The 17,380-nt window shown below is 28.4% G+C and overlaps 1 protein-coding gene across 1 annotated transcript; it reads left to right on the plus strand.

Annotated features, from left to right (window-relative positions):
* Positions 1-696: 696 nt before the first annotated feature.
* Positions 697-2,382, plus strand: LOC120088879 (peroxidase 4-like). The gene is made up of 4 exons (XM_039046320.2): positions 697-1,050; positions 1,147-1,338; positions 1,456-1,621; positions 1,746-2,382. The coding sequence occupies exons 1-4, from the start codon at positions 820-822 to the stop codon at positions 2,129-2,131; spliced, it is 975 nt and encodes a 324-aa protein (XP_038902248.1). The 5' UTR covers positions 697-819; the 3' UTR covers positions 2,132-2,382.
* Positions 2,383-17,380: the final 14,998 nt, after the last annotated feature.

Consider the following 17,380-nt stretch of genomic DNA (forward strand, 5'->3'; position numbering starts at 1 on the left):
CTTATTAATAATTCCTAGCATCAAATGTCACGGACAAAAAGTCGGCGGCTTTATAGTACGACCAAAGTTTAAATTATCTATGTTTATAAAAATGTCAAAATGCTATTTTCACAAAATAAATGTCCGATTGATATTTCTTAAAAACTATATAAACAAAATGTCTACGAAAATATTTAATTCTTAATAAATAGATATTATACCTTCTTAAACAAGCTAAAATATATTTTGTATTTATTTTATATCAACATTTTGTTGCTATTTTTTATATTCTATATAGTTTGTCACTATATAATAAAAAAAATGTCAAATTCACTCATTGTATTTACTATATAATAAAAAAAAGAGGTCAATTCATTCATTGTATTAATGAAAAACTTATAAAAATGTGGAAATATCGATTTATATGGAAATTTAGTACCATAAAGATACTTTGAAAAGAAAAACGAACTATTCAAAATAGTTCAACAAGGGGAAAAAAGAAAAATAATAATTAAATAAACATTCAAATTTGAGTCATAATTTAATCAAATAATTGTAATCATAATCCACCTGCCCTTGGCAACCCATTCAAAAGGCGAAGCCTTGTATTTTAAGTGTTCTTTATGATTAAATAATTAGGATTTTGGAAATTTCTTCAAGGATATACCAACTATTTTACGAGGTCTCATTTGAAGTTTTAGGCCATCTATTACCAAATTTGATTTCTACCATCTTTTATTAGCTACAATATATCTCTCCTTCTTATGTATAAATAAGCCTTCGCTTCTTCCAATCTTCAATCAATCATTTTCTTCTAATAATCTCCATTACTTGAAATCTATGGCGATTATTACTTCTTCTTCTTATAATAAAATGGTTGTGGCTCTAGCATTAGTCTTCTTGGCCGTGTTCACTGAGAGCTCCTCAGCTCAGCTCTCTCCCAACTTCTACTACAAAAGCTGCCCCAAGCTCCTTAGCATCGTCAGAGCCGGTGTCCGCTCTGCCGTCGTTAAGGAAGCTCGCATGGGCGCTTCCCTTCTCCGCCTTCACTTTCACGATTGTTTTGTTAACGTATGCAAAAAAATGATCTTTTTTCTATTTTTCTATTGTATATTTTCATGACATTTATCATTTGTTTAATTTTTGTGTGAAATAATTATCTTTTAGGGTTGTGATGGATCAATTCTTCTAGAAGATACTCCTACGTTTATAGGAGAGCAAACAGCAGCTCCCAACAATAGATCTGTAAGAGGATTCGACGTGATTGAGAATATAAAAAAACATGTTGAAAAAATTTGCCCTGGTGTTGTCTCTTGTGCGGATATTTTAACTCTTTCTGCTCGTGACTCCGTCGTAGCTGTGAGTTATTTTGTTAATTTCACTAGTTTTTCTAAATGTCGTAGACTACATAAACTTGTTTTAGTTTGAGTACTTAATCATGTTGGCTTTTATTTTTTTACCAATTAATTATTACAGCTTGGAGGGCCAAGTTGGAAGGTAAGATTAGGAAGAAAGGATTCTAAAACAGCCAGCTTCTCTGACGTCACTGGTGCTATTCCTCCACCAACCTCGACCCTCGACACCCTCATCAACCGATTCAACACCAAAGGCCTCTCCCCTCGAGACTTGGTTGCCTTATCTGGTACTATCATAATATCGCTATCTCATTATTCACTTTCACTTCTTAAAAAAATTTCTATATTTGTATAATGTACGATCTTTTATTCTAATATCATATTAAATTACCAATTAATCGATGTATGCAGGGGCTCACACAATTGGGCAAGCAAAGTGCTTGTTTTTCAAGAATCGTATATATAACGAGAGCAACATTGATGAGTCGTTCGCCGAGGAGAGACAAAGAAACTGCCCAACAAATGGAGGAGATGACAATCGTGCTCCTTTGGACTTCAGAACCCCAAAGCTTTTTGACAACTACTACTACAAGAATCTCATCGAGAAGAAAGCTTTGCTCCGCTCCGATCAGGTGCTCCATGACGGAGGATCCACCGATTCATTGGTTGAACTCTACAGCGACGATAGCGATGCCTTTGAGTCCGATTTTGTGGCGGCTATGATCAAGATGGGTGACATTCAGCCGCTCACTGGATCACAGGGTGAGGTTCGTAAAATTTGCAGCCGACCCAACTAATTCATTCACATTCATGATGGAGAATAAATTTGTTTTTTTTTTTTTTTTTAATTTGAAATTTGTTTGAGCAAAAATAAGTCATTGCAAGTGTGGATGAAGTTGTGTTTTTTTTTAAAAAAAAAAAAAAAAAAAAAAAATCTGATTAATGATTTAGTTTTATTGTTTAATCTTTGGCCTGAGTCCTACTTATCAGATTTCATCCTTGTGATTAATTTAAAAATACAATATTTCATGGTTCCAACTTCGCTTAATCACCGTACTAAAATTACAAATAATCACATGCAAGATCTAATTAATTTCTAGGGGAAATATCAATTTATATACATATTGGTTTGTATCAATTTAAACCCTAAATTAATAATTATATCAATTTATATCTCGAGCTTTCTTATGTATATCAATTTACACCATCCATTATAAAATGTTTTTAAATTTTTTTTTTGTGAAACTTATAATTGTATCAATTAAATCCATAAATTTTCATAAATGAATCAATTTAGAATATTAGACAGATTTTTCTTTGAAATCATGCATTTGAGAATTTATGCATGGATGATTTTTAAAAGTAATCAGGTCTAAATTGATTGATCTATGAAAATTTAGGAATTTAATTTACTCAAATTATAAGTTTCACACAATATTGGTCGATTGAAATATGAAGAATGGTGTAAATTTATACATTTATGATTTATGATAGTTCATGATTTAAATTGGTATAGTTATTAATCCATAGTGTTAATTGATATAACCTCCAAAGTTTACGGGTACAAATTGATCCTAATTTTTAATAGATTAAGCTAATTGACTTAGGCTCCCTTTGAGGTTGCATTTGAAATCGTAAAAAGCTATTATGGAAAATCTTAACTACCTTCCTTGTTTGGTAATGAATTATTTAATAATCTATCAAATCACTTCTTTGTAAAATCTAATAGATATTAGCTTTCAGATTTGGCTTTTCTAAAAATTTACTAACTTCTTTACTTTTTAAATATAATAATATTATTTCAAATTAATTTAATTTATTAGGTCTATTTTCAAATTCTAATTTTTTTTTATTTTTTATAACAATTATTTTTTAAAAAAATATCAAATAATTTATATTAAATAAAATTAGTTAAAATTTAAAACACACAAAATTTTAAATAAATTATAAATTAATTATCCATGTGAAAATAATTGAAACAATAAGCCTAGTTTGATTCATATAACTAAATTAAACAAATTTATTATTAATTTGCCAAACAACGTAACTAGTTTTTTATTAAAAATTAAAATTTACTAAACACTTTTTCTAAAAGCACAGTTGCTAGTAATTATTTTAAAAACTACAACGGTCCAAACAGAGCCTCAATGTAAAAGACATTATCTCTATTTGCTATAAAAATTTGTAGGTTGAAATAATCTTTAATCTATATGCAATGTAATATTATCTTGGGACAGTTGCAAATATAGCAATCAGAATCCAAAATATTATAGCGAATATAGTACAATACAAAAAAAATTTACATATATATGAAAATTTAAATCAAGCTCTCGACCTCTATAAGTGAAACTATATTGCCAGTAGGAGTCTATCAGTGTACATGGGTTGGGTTGGGTTATACCGTTCTTTTTACCAACCCAAAAATTTAGGTTGGTCAAGTTGGCAATTTAAATGACCCAACACATAGTCTCCAACCCAACCCCAACCGAATCCTCAAAATTTGGGTTGGGTTTGGATGGATTTTCGAGTTAATATTATTTTGTCGGGGGATTGGAACAGATGACAAAATTTTAGGGTTTGGTTTTGAAAAATGAAAAAACCGGTAAATAATAAGATTTATGGTAACTCATGTGACATGCACATGACCACGAATTTTCAAATCCTTGTTTGTAGCTTTTGTTATTGATGAAACTACAAATACATGGTAAGTATAGAATCATAAACAATGATAATGTTTTATATACAGGTAATTGTTGATATCTTAGTTATCCAGACGTTCTCTAATTGATTCATTTGAAAAACTAAAAATAACCATCTTCCTCAAAACAACCACCCTTCTTGATTTTTGTCATGTAGTTAACGTTTCATTGTAGATTTCTATTATTAATTTATATTTTATTTAATCACTTTTCAAATTAATCTCACTTGAATTAAATATCCATTTTTTTTTACCAAATTTATATTTTAAATATTCATATATTATCAAATTTCATTTATTTGAATAAATTTTAAATTTATTCAAATGTTTGAATTGTTTTTCATTATTTTATACATATTCTTAATAAATTAATTGAATATTTTTCTATAATTTTTAATGTTTAAATTATTTTTTATATGTTATTAGATTCAATTGTACATATTTCTGTTGGGAATGGTGTCTTAAATCTCCTTGTAATCTCGTAGTTTGTAATCTCTGTATAAAAATATTGTTGTTAATAAAATAAGTGTTATTTTATAAGCATATATTCAATCCAATAAACTAAGATTCAAAGTTATTTCATGTAATTTAAATAAGTATGTAGAGACATACAAGTGGATCTTGTTTAAATAATAACCTAAACAGTCTGTAGTGGATGAATAAGGTTGGGTACCTTATCTTGGTGACACTATGGTGCTTTGTAGGTGTTACAAATGTTGTAAAGTACTACAAATGATCTAATCCTGAACATTCATATGGAGATATGCGAGTGGGAATATCCTATGCAAAGAGTTTGTATAAGACCGGATCACGAAATGATTAGTCTCTTTATATAACGCCGTCAATAATAGAGACTTGCATTTCACTAGGATGACCATAGGTGATATGACTTGAATCCTGAGAACTCCTGCTCATGAAGGCGGTCCTTTGATTTGTAAGGGTGAGAGTGACCAGATTGCCAACTCAACAAGCCTACCATTTTGGGGATTCATCTGACTGAGAGCTGGGAACTCAACTACACAAGACGGAATTCACCCATTCCCGATGCAGGAACAAGTAGATAAATTGCTCCCTTAAGAACTGATTCCAAATCTTGAACATAGTGGCCACACCCTTTCTTGGCCCGAGAGGATTTGGTCATAATGGGACTATGACTTATTGTTCATTAAAGGAATCAGTGGTACTTAAGGAGTTAGATGTAACTACAGAAGCAAAACGGTATTTTGGCCCAGCTGTACTTATAAGAAATTTGTGAAGGGTCGTCGCACTATTGATTGGTTATATCTAATGGACACAAAAATTTATCTATAATGCGAAGAGTACAGCTATCAGTCTTTAGTGGAATGACCGGCAGTTAACGAATGTTGGGTAATTTAATTAAAGAGATTAATTAATTATCCGACTACCGTTGGAGCTTCAATCTACAGGTCTATAAAGGTCCCCACTGTAGCTTAACAAAGATTTAATCCTTGGATTAATTTGAAGTGTTCAAATTAATTGAGAGAATTAATTATATATGATATAATTAATTATATATTTGATACATTATATATAAAAAGAATTTGAATATGATTCAAATACCAATTATATGAATGAGATTCATGTAATTAAATATAAATATGATTTATATTGAGAGGAATTAAATATTTCGGTATGATCCAAATATCATTTATATGGATGGGATTTATATAAGTAGATTTAATATAAATGTCATGTATAGTTGAGAGAGAAAAAAAATCTATAGTTTATGTTGTATTTGATGCAATATAAAACTATAGGCTATATGTTATATTTGATATAACATAAAGGTATTTATTTGAAATTATAAAAAAATGGAAGGAGTTATAACTCACTCCCCGCATTCTCTCAATAACTAACGTGTGATAAAAGAAGTTGATAGGATCATCTCCTTCCTAAGAATTTTCACAACAGAGAAGAGCTTTTCAGAAGGAGAAAGCTTCTCTGAAGAAACTTCCTTCTCATCCTCTCCATCTCCTTCCCTCTTCTAACGATTCAAGCAAAGCCCACAACTCCTGCTTGAATTCTTTAATCCCGAAAGAGAATACAGAGGGATCTCGACTGGTAGAGTCCGTGCATGAAGAAAGAGATTTGCGAGAAAGGAGTTCCGTGCGTGGCTCGTATGAGGGATTCCTGGAAGAAAAGTTCTTCAAAGGTGAGGTTTCTTGGAACCAAATTTCTTTATAAAGCATGCTGTAATTTATTTTAAATGTATATTTAATTGTATGTTTACTATAAATTTAATATTTAATAATTAATGGAATGTGATCGATTCCTTCAATTTCATGTTTAGTCACTATTTTAACTGACATTTTGACAATACCTTACTTGCCTTTAGTTGGTTTGTATGTCCAAAAATATTAAAATATAGTGCAAGTGTAGAGCTTATTAATAATCAAGATATAAATACCGTATAAGTGGAGAGCTTGATTAATAATCGGGATATAAATATAATGTAATTGGAGAGCTTGATTAATAACCAAATTAATATATTAAAATCTAAAATCCAATTTTCAAAACTGAAAATGAGCGTCGTTATGTTATTTTCGCCCTCTTTTGAAATTTAAATTTATTTTTAATATTTAAATTAAATTGTGATAACTACTCCACGAATTGGTTTACGATTATTTGTCTCCCCTAATTGATTCAAATTAGCTATATGTTTTTATTTGATTTAACCATTTTTCGAAAATATTCAGAATTAATCAATCTTTAATTTGTTTATAACCATTTTGATTTTAATTTATAATATATATTTAGATTTTACATTATTTTATTCATTTTTATTATTTTAAATTCGGATTAAAAAAAAATTCCTGGTTAGGTTTTTACTTAATATTTTATACATATTATCATCTAACAAATTGTATATTTCGTTTAAATTTTATCATTTATTGTATTTTTTAATCACCTTTTATTCATTATCATCCTATTATATTAATATACCATTACTTTGTCTTTTTTTGACAAACAAATAAATATTCACTTTTGAGTTTTACTGTTTTTGCCATGCCTCTACAACGAGTCAGGCTTCTCTCTTTTGTAAGTTTCATCGTTGATGGAGTTATAAATATAGTGTAATTGTTTAAGCTTAAATGAAAATGGAATTATGAATACATTATAATTGTAAATAAACGAGCTCCCTTCTTGATGTTTCTCTTCCAAATTATATTTGAATTTATATTTTATTATCAAATTAGATTTTATCTAACTATTTATCGAATTGATCACAATATATAAAAACTTTCTGAATTTTCTCTCCAATTTGTATTTGAATTTATCTTTTATTATCAAATTTGATTTTATCTAACTAACTTTCAATTTGTTTAAATGTTTCTTACAAATTCCATTGTATCTAAATATTCTTTTCATTATTTTATACATATTGTTATCAAATTAATTTGATTTTTCCCCATATTTTTTATGTTTTCAATTTTTCATATAAAAACACGTAAAAATGGTTTGTTATACTTAAAAAGAAACATATAAATGGGTTTTAGACTTTAAATGTTTGAAACGTGTACATGTATGTATATATATATATATATAGTTCAATTTATTATTAATATTATTAATAATATTATTATTATTATTATTATTAAAATAAGATAACAAAAAAACTCTAAATCTCATCTTCTTCATTCATCTTCTTTACTTAGACACCTCCCAAAATCTCTTTTTCTCGTTTTTAATCTCATTGGTTCAGCAACCATTTCTTGAATTCTATCGTCTTAGCTATCTTTTGATGACCACCATCACCTGGTCACCGACCTTTTTCGCTCGCATACATCTTTCCTCCTTTTGTTTCTACTTTGAACATCGCTTTCAACAATGACGTTATGGGATTGATAGGGTTTAAAGTTGGCTTTCAAGATCCTATGAGCAAAATGGTCACATGGAATGAAGACGATGAAACTCCCTACAACTGGTTTAATGTCAAACGCAATCATATTTCCAATAGTCACATCGTCCTGAAGTTGTAATTCTTTCAAATATTCACTTGCCAATAACAACTTCACTGGTACAATCAACTTTGCTCTTTCTCATTTTGGAGGAAGTCCGCCATTGTAGACATCCATAAGTTTCCAGTAACCCCCACCGCCTGGTCATCATCTTCCCTTGCATACACATGTTCTATAGGCAGTTGGAAACATTAAGAACTATATTGGGTGATTTTTAATTTTTTTCTTTTGGAATATTTAGATACTGTTTATTTGTGGTTCTAAAATATTTAGGTAGAGTGTATTTGTGGAGTTCAAGTTGTTTTTGAAGCAGTGTATCTTTACATTCTTGTTTATACTTCATTTTGTTGTTTTAGGATAGTTTTGTTATTTACTCTTTAGTAATTTCTATTATATAAATTTGTTTTGTTATTTTTCTAATTTTTAAACCTTTTTGCCATTTTTCCAAATAAAACTTTAAAATTTTCTTTTTCTCTTATCCGCCCTATTTTTCTTCTTAATTTAAAACACTTATTGATAACTAAAATTTCATAAAATTAAATTATTACATATCAAATATCTGTAATATCTATTACAAACTTTACACAAAAATAAACATTCTTAAAAGAAAAACATAAAGAACTAAAACATTCATCAATTTTAAAAGATATATATATATATATATATGTAACTCGAGTTGAGTTGGGTCAATCCAATCTTTTTTTTATTCAACCCTAGACCCAATCTAACCCAAGAAAAATAGAAAATATTCAACTAACCCAACCCAAAAACAGAACTAACATAATCCAATCCTTATAATTTGGATTAGATAGCCTGGGTTGTTCAGGTTGTCAGGTCATTTGAACACCCCTACTAATAGGAATTACCCAATTGTCTACATAATAAAAATGAGAAATAATCAAATTATTGTTCCCAATTTTTTTTACCAATATTTTGGTGATTAATAATATATATTGTTAAGAAATTATGAATATTATAATAATAAATAGATGTCCATTACTTAGTGTCCCAAAAGCCATATGTCACCCATCATGTTGTCCATGTGCCTTGTAATTATTCAATGCTTGGTGTCCATGAAAGTTCACATCCTACTTGTCACTTTGCCTATAAATAGTCTTTAAAATACACATACATTGGTGAGATTTTCATCTCAAATTCCACTAAAATTTTCATTATCCAATTTTATTTTTTTAGTTATTTTATAATTTTGGTTTTTTATTGTAAATTATATTTTTTATTATTATATTATATTTTCTCCATATTCATGTTCTCATTCTGCTCCTCAATTTCACAACACGTTATCGATACGAGCTCCTGTTGTTTTCCCCATTAAAGGTAAGTTCTAAAGGTATGTCAGTTTTTCCCTCTTCATTATAATTAATAAATTTAACGTTATTTTACATATTCAATATCTATTAGATTTCTAACATAAGTAAAATATTTTATGATCATACTACCATGAAAAATCTCACAAAATTAGAATTTGTCGCCCTTAGAATTTTTTGCCCTTGATATTAACGGCAATAATTATTTGTCATGGGTACTTTATGCCAAAATTCACCTGGATGCTATGAATCTTAGGGAGACTATTAAAGAAAGAAATACGACATCCAGTCAGGACAAAGCAAAAGCTATGATTTTCCTTCGTCATCATCTCCACGAGGGATTGAAAATAGAGTATTTTACAATAAAAGATCCTTATATCTTGTGGAAAAATTTAAAAGAGAGGTATGATCATAAAAAAATAGTTATTCTTCCTAAAGCTCGTTATGAGTGGATGCACTTGAGGCTACAAGATTTCAAATCAATAAGTGATTACAAGTCCGCATTATTTAAAATCAGTTCAAAATTATTGTTATGCAAAGAAAAAAATATTGATGTCGATATGTTAGAAAAGACATTTTCTACATTTCATGTCTCGAATATGCTCCTGTAGCAGCAATATCGAGAGAAAGGTTTTAAACAGTATTCTGAATTAATTTCATGTCTTCTTATGACTGAACAAAGCGAGTTATTGATGAAAAATCATAAATCTTGACCAACTGGATTGACATCATTCCCTGAAGTGAATGTTGTGAATTTTAATAATAATCGTGATTGAGGTCATGGTCGCAGTCAAGGTCGTAACCGTGGCAGAGGAAGAAATAATTATTATTTTTGTGGTGGTTGTTTTAACCATTTAAATTTCAAAAGAACCACACAAAATGATGATCACAAAGGAAAAACTCCACAAGATAAGAGTTCAAAAAGTGTTGAAAATAAATGCTTCAGATGTAGAATGACTGTGCATTGGTCACGTACCTGTCGTACGTCAAAACACTTAGTTGGCCTTTATCAAACCTCTCTGAAGGAAAAAGAGAAAAATGTGGAAGAAAATTTTGCATACCAGGATAATGATATATTTGACCCATCCCATATGACAAATTTGGATGTGGCGGACTTCTTTGAGTCTCTGGAAGAGAAGATTGGCGCAGTTGATGGGCCATCTAAGTGTTTCTTTTGATTTTGAAATATCTAGACTTAGTGTTATTGTTTTCTTTTACCTATCTTCATATTTTTTTAGTAACTTTTATATATTTTAAGCGTTGTTTTTCTTATTGTAATTATTTTCTTTTAATGAAGCAACATGGATCATTTTCATATGTTGGGTGATTAAAAAATGAGTAAAGAAGATCTATGTCTGGCAGACAGTGCAACTACACATACAATACTTACAAGTAAAAAATATTTTTTCAAATTGACAATGTTGAAAACAAAAGTAAATACAATATTGAGTTCTACAAACTTGATCGAAGGTTTTAGAAAAGAAAATATTATTTTTCCTAGATGAACAAAATTTACAATTGACATTACATTGTTCTCTAGTCAATCAAAGAGAAATCTTCAAAGTTTTAAAGATATACGCTGCAATGGTTATCATATTGAGACTGATAGTAAGAATAATATGGAATATCTGTATATCATATCCACTGTCTCAAATGAAAAACGTATATTGTAAGAGTTACCTGCTTTATCTTCTGGATTGTATCATACTCATATACGAGTAATTAAAACATATGCAACAATGAACCTAAAGTTCATGAATCTAGCATATTTACAATTTGGCATGACCGATTGGGTCATCCAGGATCTATAATGATTAGGAGAATTATTGAAAATTCAAATGGACACCCATTGAAAAACCAGAAGATTCTTCAATCTAATGAATTATCATGTGATGCTTGCTCTCAAGGATAATTAATAATTAGACCATCCCCAGCTAAAGTAGGGACTGAATCACTTGCATTTTTTAAACTAATTCATGGTGATATATGTGAACCATTAACCCACCAAGTGTACCATTTAGATATTTTATGGCATTAATAGATGCATCTAGTAGATGGTCACACGTGTGCTTATTATCAAGTCGAAATCTTGCATTTGCAAGATTACTTGCTCAAATAATTAAGTTAAGAGCACAATTTCCTGATTATACAATTAAGACCATTCGTCTTGATAATGCTGGTAAATTTATATCCCAAGCTTTTGATAATTATTGTATGTCAATTGGGACAAGTGTTGAACATCCTATAGCTCATGTTCATACACAAAATGGTTTAGCAGAATCATTTATAAAACATTTTCAATTAATTGCAAAACCATTACTTATGAGAGCTAAGCTTTCTTCATCTGTATAGGGATATGCTATTTTGCATGCAGCGTCACTTGTACGCATTAGGTAAGTAGCTTATCATAAGTACTCGCCATTACAATTAGCTTATGGTCATGCACAAAATATTTCCCATCTGAGAATTTTTAGATGTGCAGTATATGTTACAATTGCTCCACCACAACGCACTAAGATGGGTCCTCAAAAGGAGATTAGGAATATATGTTGGATATGATTCCCTAATTATTAAATATCTTGAACCTCTGACGAGTGATGTATTTACTGCACGATTTGTTGATTGTCATTTTAATGAAACAAATTTTCCAACATTAGGGGGAGGAATTAAGAAGTTGGAAAAATAAATTACATGGAATACATCGTTTTTGTCTCATTTTGATCCCCGTACAGATCAATGTGAACTTGAAGTTCAGAAAATGATTCATTTGCAAAGTATAGCAAATCGATTTAGATGCATTTATAGATGCTAAGAAAGTAACTAAACCACATATACCACTTGCAAATGTTCCATAAAAATTGATATTCCAACACAACAAGTTGTTGTTAATGAATTTGGAACATGCCAGAAGCGTGGTAGACCAACGGATTCCAAAGATAAAAATATTTGGAAATGAAAAATAATTAATAGTCAAGAAGACTGGGTTGAGAGTGTAAATATTCATAAAGAAATCCTTGACATGACTAGTGAGGAAGGTGAAATATCTAAAGATAATAATGAGATTTCAATAAACTATGTCATGGCAGGAAAAAGATGGAATCGAATTAATGTAATTATTGACAACATTTTTGCGTATAATGTTGCTCTCTATATTATATATAAAAATGAGGATCCTGAACCAAAATTTGTTGAAAAATGTCGACATAGAAAAGATTGGTTTCAGTGGAAAGAAGTAATCAAGGCAGAATTAAACTCACTTTCAAAATGTCAAGTTTTTAGACCAGTAATCCGAACACCAAAAGGTGTTAAACCTATGGGACAAATGGGTATTTATGAGGAAAAGAAATGAAAATAATAAGGTCACAAGATATAAAACAAGACTAGTTGCACAAGGTTTTTCACAAAGAACTGGTATTGATTTTGAGGAGACATATTATCCAGTAGTGGATGCAATTACATTAAGATATTTAATTAGTTTGACTGTGTATAAAAGTCTGGATATGCATCTTATGGATGTAGTCACAACATATTTATATGGATCTCTTGATAAAGATATTTATATGAGAATGATTTAAGGTACCTGAAACATATATATCAAATTCCCGGGAAATGGTATTCAATAAAGTTACAGAGATCACTATATGGATTGAAACAATCGGGACGGGTGTGGTACAATCGCCTGAGTAGATGATTATTGAAAGAAAGATATCAATATAATCTAATATATCTGTCTTTTTATAAAGAAATCACAATCAGGATTTGCTATTATAATGGTATATGTTGATGACTTGAATATAATTGGAACTCCTGAAGAGCTTTTAAAAACAATAGAATATCTTAAGAAAGAATTTGAGATGGAATATCTTAGAAAAACAAAATTTTACCTTGGTTTGTAAATTTAGCATTTAGCAGATGGAATATTTATTTACAGTCAACTTATACAGGAAAAATTTTGAAAAGATTTTATATGGACAAAGCACATCCATTAAATATTCCAATGGAAGTCTGTTCATTGAATATAAAGAAAGATATATTTCGACCTCGAGAAGATAATGAAAAACTTCTTAGTCCTGAAGTTCTATATCTTAATGCAATTGGTGCACTTATGTATCTTACTAATAATACAAGACCAATATTGCATTTTCAATAAATTTATTAGTTGATATAGTTCTTCTCCTACAAAAAGACATTGGAACGAAATTAAGCATATAATACATTATCTCCGATGAATGATCGATATGAGTTTATTTTATTCAAATAAATCAAATTTTGATCTAGTTGGTTATATAGATTCTGGATATTTATTTGATCCACACAAATTTAGATCTCAAACAGGTTATATGTTCACATGTGGAGGAACTGTTATATCATGGTGATCGGTGAAATAGACTATAACTACTACTTCCTCAAATCATGCTGAAATTCTTGTCATTCACGAGGCTAGTCGAGAATGTGTATGACTAAGGTCAATGACTCAGCACATTCGTGAAACGTGTGACTTGTCTTCTAATAAAAATCTTCCAACAATATTATTTGAAGACAACACGACTTACATAACCTAAATAAAAGGAGGATATATCAAAGGAGATAGAATAAAGCATATTTCACCGAAGCTTTTCTACACTCAAGACCTTGAAGAAAATGATGACATCATTGTATAACAAATTTGTTCGAAGAATAACCTGGCAGACTTATTTACAAAGGTATTACCAACCGCAACTTTTGAAAAATTGGTGTAAAACATTTGAATGCGGCGACTCAGAGATCTTAAGTGATGTTTTCATGAGAGGGAGTAAATATATTGTATTCTTTTAGGAGTATGTATTATATGAAATATGTACTCTTTTTCTTTTACTAGGTTTTTTTAGTAAGCTTTTAACGAGGCATATTTCATATCTATATATATATATGGGTCAGTTGCAAATATAGACATTAGACCCAAAGTATTAACAAATATAACATAATATAAAAAAAATTACAAATATGGTCAAATTTAAATAGTCTCTCAGTGATAGACCATATTATTGGTAGGAGTATATTAGTGATAGACCATATCACTGGTAAGAGTCTTTCAACAATAGAAGTCTATCGTTGATAGACTTGGGAGTCTATCAATGATAGAAGTCTAAACGCTGATAGACTTGTCTATATTTACAATTTTTTTAAATGATATTATACACTTAGTTATTATTCCTAAAAATGCTATCAATTGTAATTACCTATATATATAGGCATCTTAGGGGGAGTATTATGAATATTATAATAATAAATAGATGCTCATCGCATAGTGTCTCAAAAGCCATGTGTCACCCTTTATATTGTCCATGTACCTTGTAATTATTCATATTTGGTGTCCATGTAAGTCAACATCCTATTTGTCACTTTGCCTATAAATAGTGACATTTGGTGGATCTTAAAATTACATATACATTGGTAAGAATTCCACTTCGAATTCCATGAAATTTTCTATTATCCAATTTTATGTTTTTAGTTATTTTATGATTTTTGCTTTTTTATTTTAAATTATATTTTATTATTATTATATTATATTTTCTCCATATCTGTATTCCTATTGTACTCCTCAATTTCACAACAGAGAATGAGTACAAAGACAAATAAGTTAATAGAGAGAGTTGTAAAACTAAATTATAAACGAATTACTTTTTTTTTCTTTTGAAAATAGTGAACCAATTACCTTTTTCTCGTCTAACAAATAACAATATAAATTTTAGAATATTTGTAATGAATCTCTTAAGTCTCGACCATGTCAATCAAATAGTTCAATTCTTATGAAAGACAGTTACAATCAATCACAACTACATGAAAATTAATAGAGTTAAAAAATATTTTTAGTTTCTAAATTTTTATATAAATAACATTTTAATTCGGACACTTTAGCTGATAAAGATTTAATCTTTAAACTTAAATGAGTAACAATTTAGTCTCTGACTTTAAATTTTTAAATAATTTAAACTTGTTATGAAAAAAAAAAATCTCTTCAAAATTAAGTGTGTCAATTTTATTATGTGACAGTTTACAAATAATAATAATAATAATAATGATAAATATTGATTTCCAACCAATTTATCAATCTATATGGACTTGAAATTTTATTAAATTTAAATAATATTTTTCATGACAAGGACTAAATTAATTAAATTACAAAGACTAAATTGTTACGAATTTGAAAATACATTGACTAAATTGTTATGGGACTAATTTGTTACTTTCATGAAAAAATTCACGGATTAAGAGTGGTTTTTAACCAAATTTTATTTAATCATGTTGTGTAAAAATAGTACTATATATATCAAAATATTATTAATATCAATTAAAAGGCTTTGAATATATGTATACTAGGTAAAATGTACCATAAGAGTGAGTTCAGTTCGCAATTGACCTGCACTCTTTTTTTTTAGTCAAGGTCCAAATTTTCCTCCACTTATAAAAGATAAAATAAAATAAAATAAAAGATTAATGCTATCATTTTTTAATTCTTGATCAATTTATTAACAAAATTTTGTTGCATGAGATATGATATGTAAATTAACTTTAATAATCTTAACAATGGTGATTATAATGGTTAATTAAAACTTAAAACCAGAATAGTTCAATTGAAATATAATATATGTTAGCAATTAAGAGGTCTGTAGTTTTAATATCATGCTAAAATAAGTAGTGACTAATTGTAATTCTTGATTTACATATTTTCATTTTATAGTATTTTCCATCTGTCTAGCTGTTTTTTTTTTTTTTTCTTTTGAATCTAAATTTGATTAAATTTATAATTACCCCTAACTTTTTAAAGGATTTGTATAATAAAAGTTAAATTACAAATTTAGTTTATAGAATTTGAGGTCTAGTCTATTTGGTTCAAATTTTTAATAAAAGTGTCAAATAGGTTTTTGAACTTTCAATTTTATGTCTAAATAAATCCTTAAGCTTTATAAAATGTTTAATATATAGTTTTTTTAACTTTAAATTGTGTATTCAATAAATTCTTAAATTTTCAATTTTGTTTTTAATATGTGACTAATCTATTTGATATTTTCTAAATTCACAGATCTAGTAATACATATAACATTTAAATATATATCTAATAGATCAATTAAATTTAATTTTTTTAAGATATTAATAATCTATTAGACATAAAATTGAAATTTGAGATACCAGATATTCTTTTTTTTTTTTTTTTAAAGTTTAGCAATCTATTAGACATAAACTTAAAAGTTCGGGACCTAATATATATTTTTTAAAAGTTTAGTGACCTATTAGACACAAAATTGAAATTTATGTACCTATTAGATACAACATTGAAAATTCAAGAACCTATTAGATATTTCTTATTTTCAAACAGGATCTTTTTTTTTTTTGAGGTTCAACGATTATGAGAGTGGAAGATTAAATCGTCAACTTTTAAAACGATGATAATTTATGTCTTTATCCCAATAACTTTGATTTGTTTTTATAAATGTTGGAAATGAATCTTACTAAAAGTCTTGCAAATTGCCAGCATCAAATTATATGTTCTTTTCTCCACTTAAGTAAATAATTAAAGTCAAATTAGAAGATATTTCTTTTATCCTTCATACATTTAAAAAGGAAAAGTTGGAAACAAATCCAATTCAGATGAAAATTTCAAACACAACTCATTTTCACTTCCTCAATATAAAAATACCGAGCGGTGACAATGGCGACGGTGACAGACCAATGAGAGCTTTGGATTGGTTGAGAAGGAATAATCTCTGTTTATTATTATTCCTAATTTTAAATTCTTTTAACTACTTAATCATTAATATATGTTCCTAACTTTGACTTAATCTCTCACCTTCTCACTTTTTATCACTTCTTAAAAAAGATTTTTCTCTTTTTCTTTTTTTGACTTTGGCTTGCTTTTAATGGATAATAAATGTGCTAAAATTTATATTATTTTAATTAAGGTGAGCTTTCAAATTTCCTTAATTAATCTTTCAAAGTTACAATTTTCATTTTTATACATTAATTTTTATGATATGGTAAAGTATAATTCTATAATGTTCAAGA

The sequence above is a fragment of the Benincasa hispida genome, chromosome 10 (genome assembly GCF_027475165.1).
Source record: "Benincasa hispida cultivar pf3 chromosome 10, pf3_genome.v1.1, whole genome shotgun sequence".
Taxonomy (NCBI): domain Eukaryota; kingdom Viridiplantae; phylum Streptophyta; class Magnoliopsida; order Cucurbitales; family Cucurbitaceae; genus Benincasa; species Benincasa hispida.

Bases quoted from the DNA above. Each gene is read 5' to 3' on its own strand.
- LOC120088879 (XM_039046320.2), top strand. From the start codon at position 820: ATGGCGATTATTACTTCTTCTTCTTATAATAAAATGGTTGTGGCTCTA. The intron at 1,051-1,146 runs GTATGCAAAAAA...ATTATCTTTTAG, and splicing joins TTCACGATTGTTTTGTTAAC to GGTTGTGATGGATCAATTCT. The intron at 1,622-1,745 runs GTACTATCATAA...CGATGTATGCAG, and splicing joins AGACTTGGTTGCCTTATCTG to GGGCTCACACAATTGGGCAA.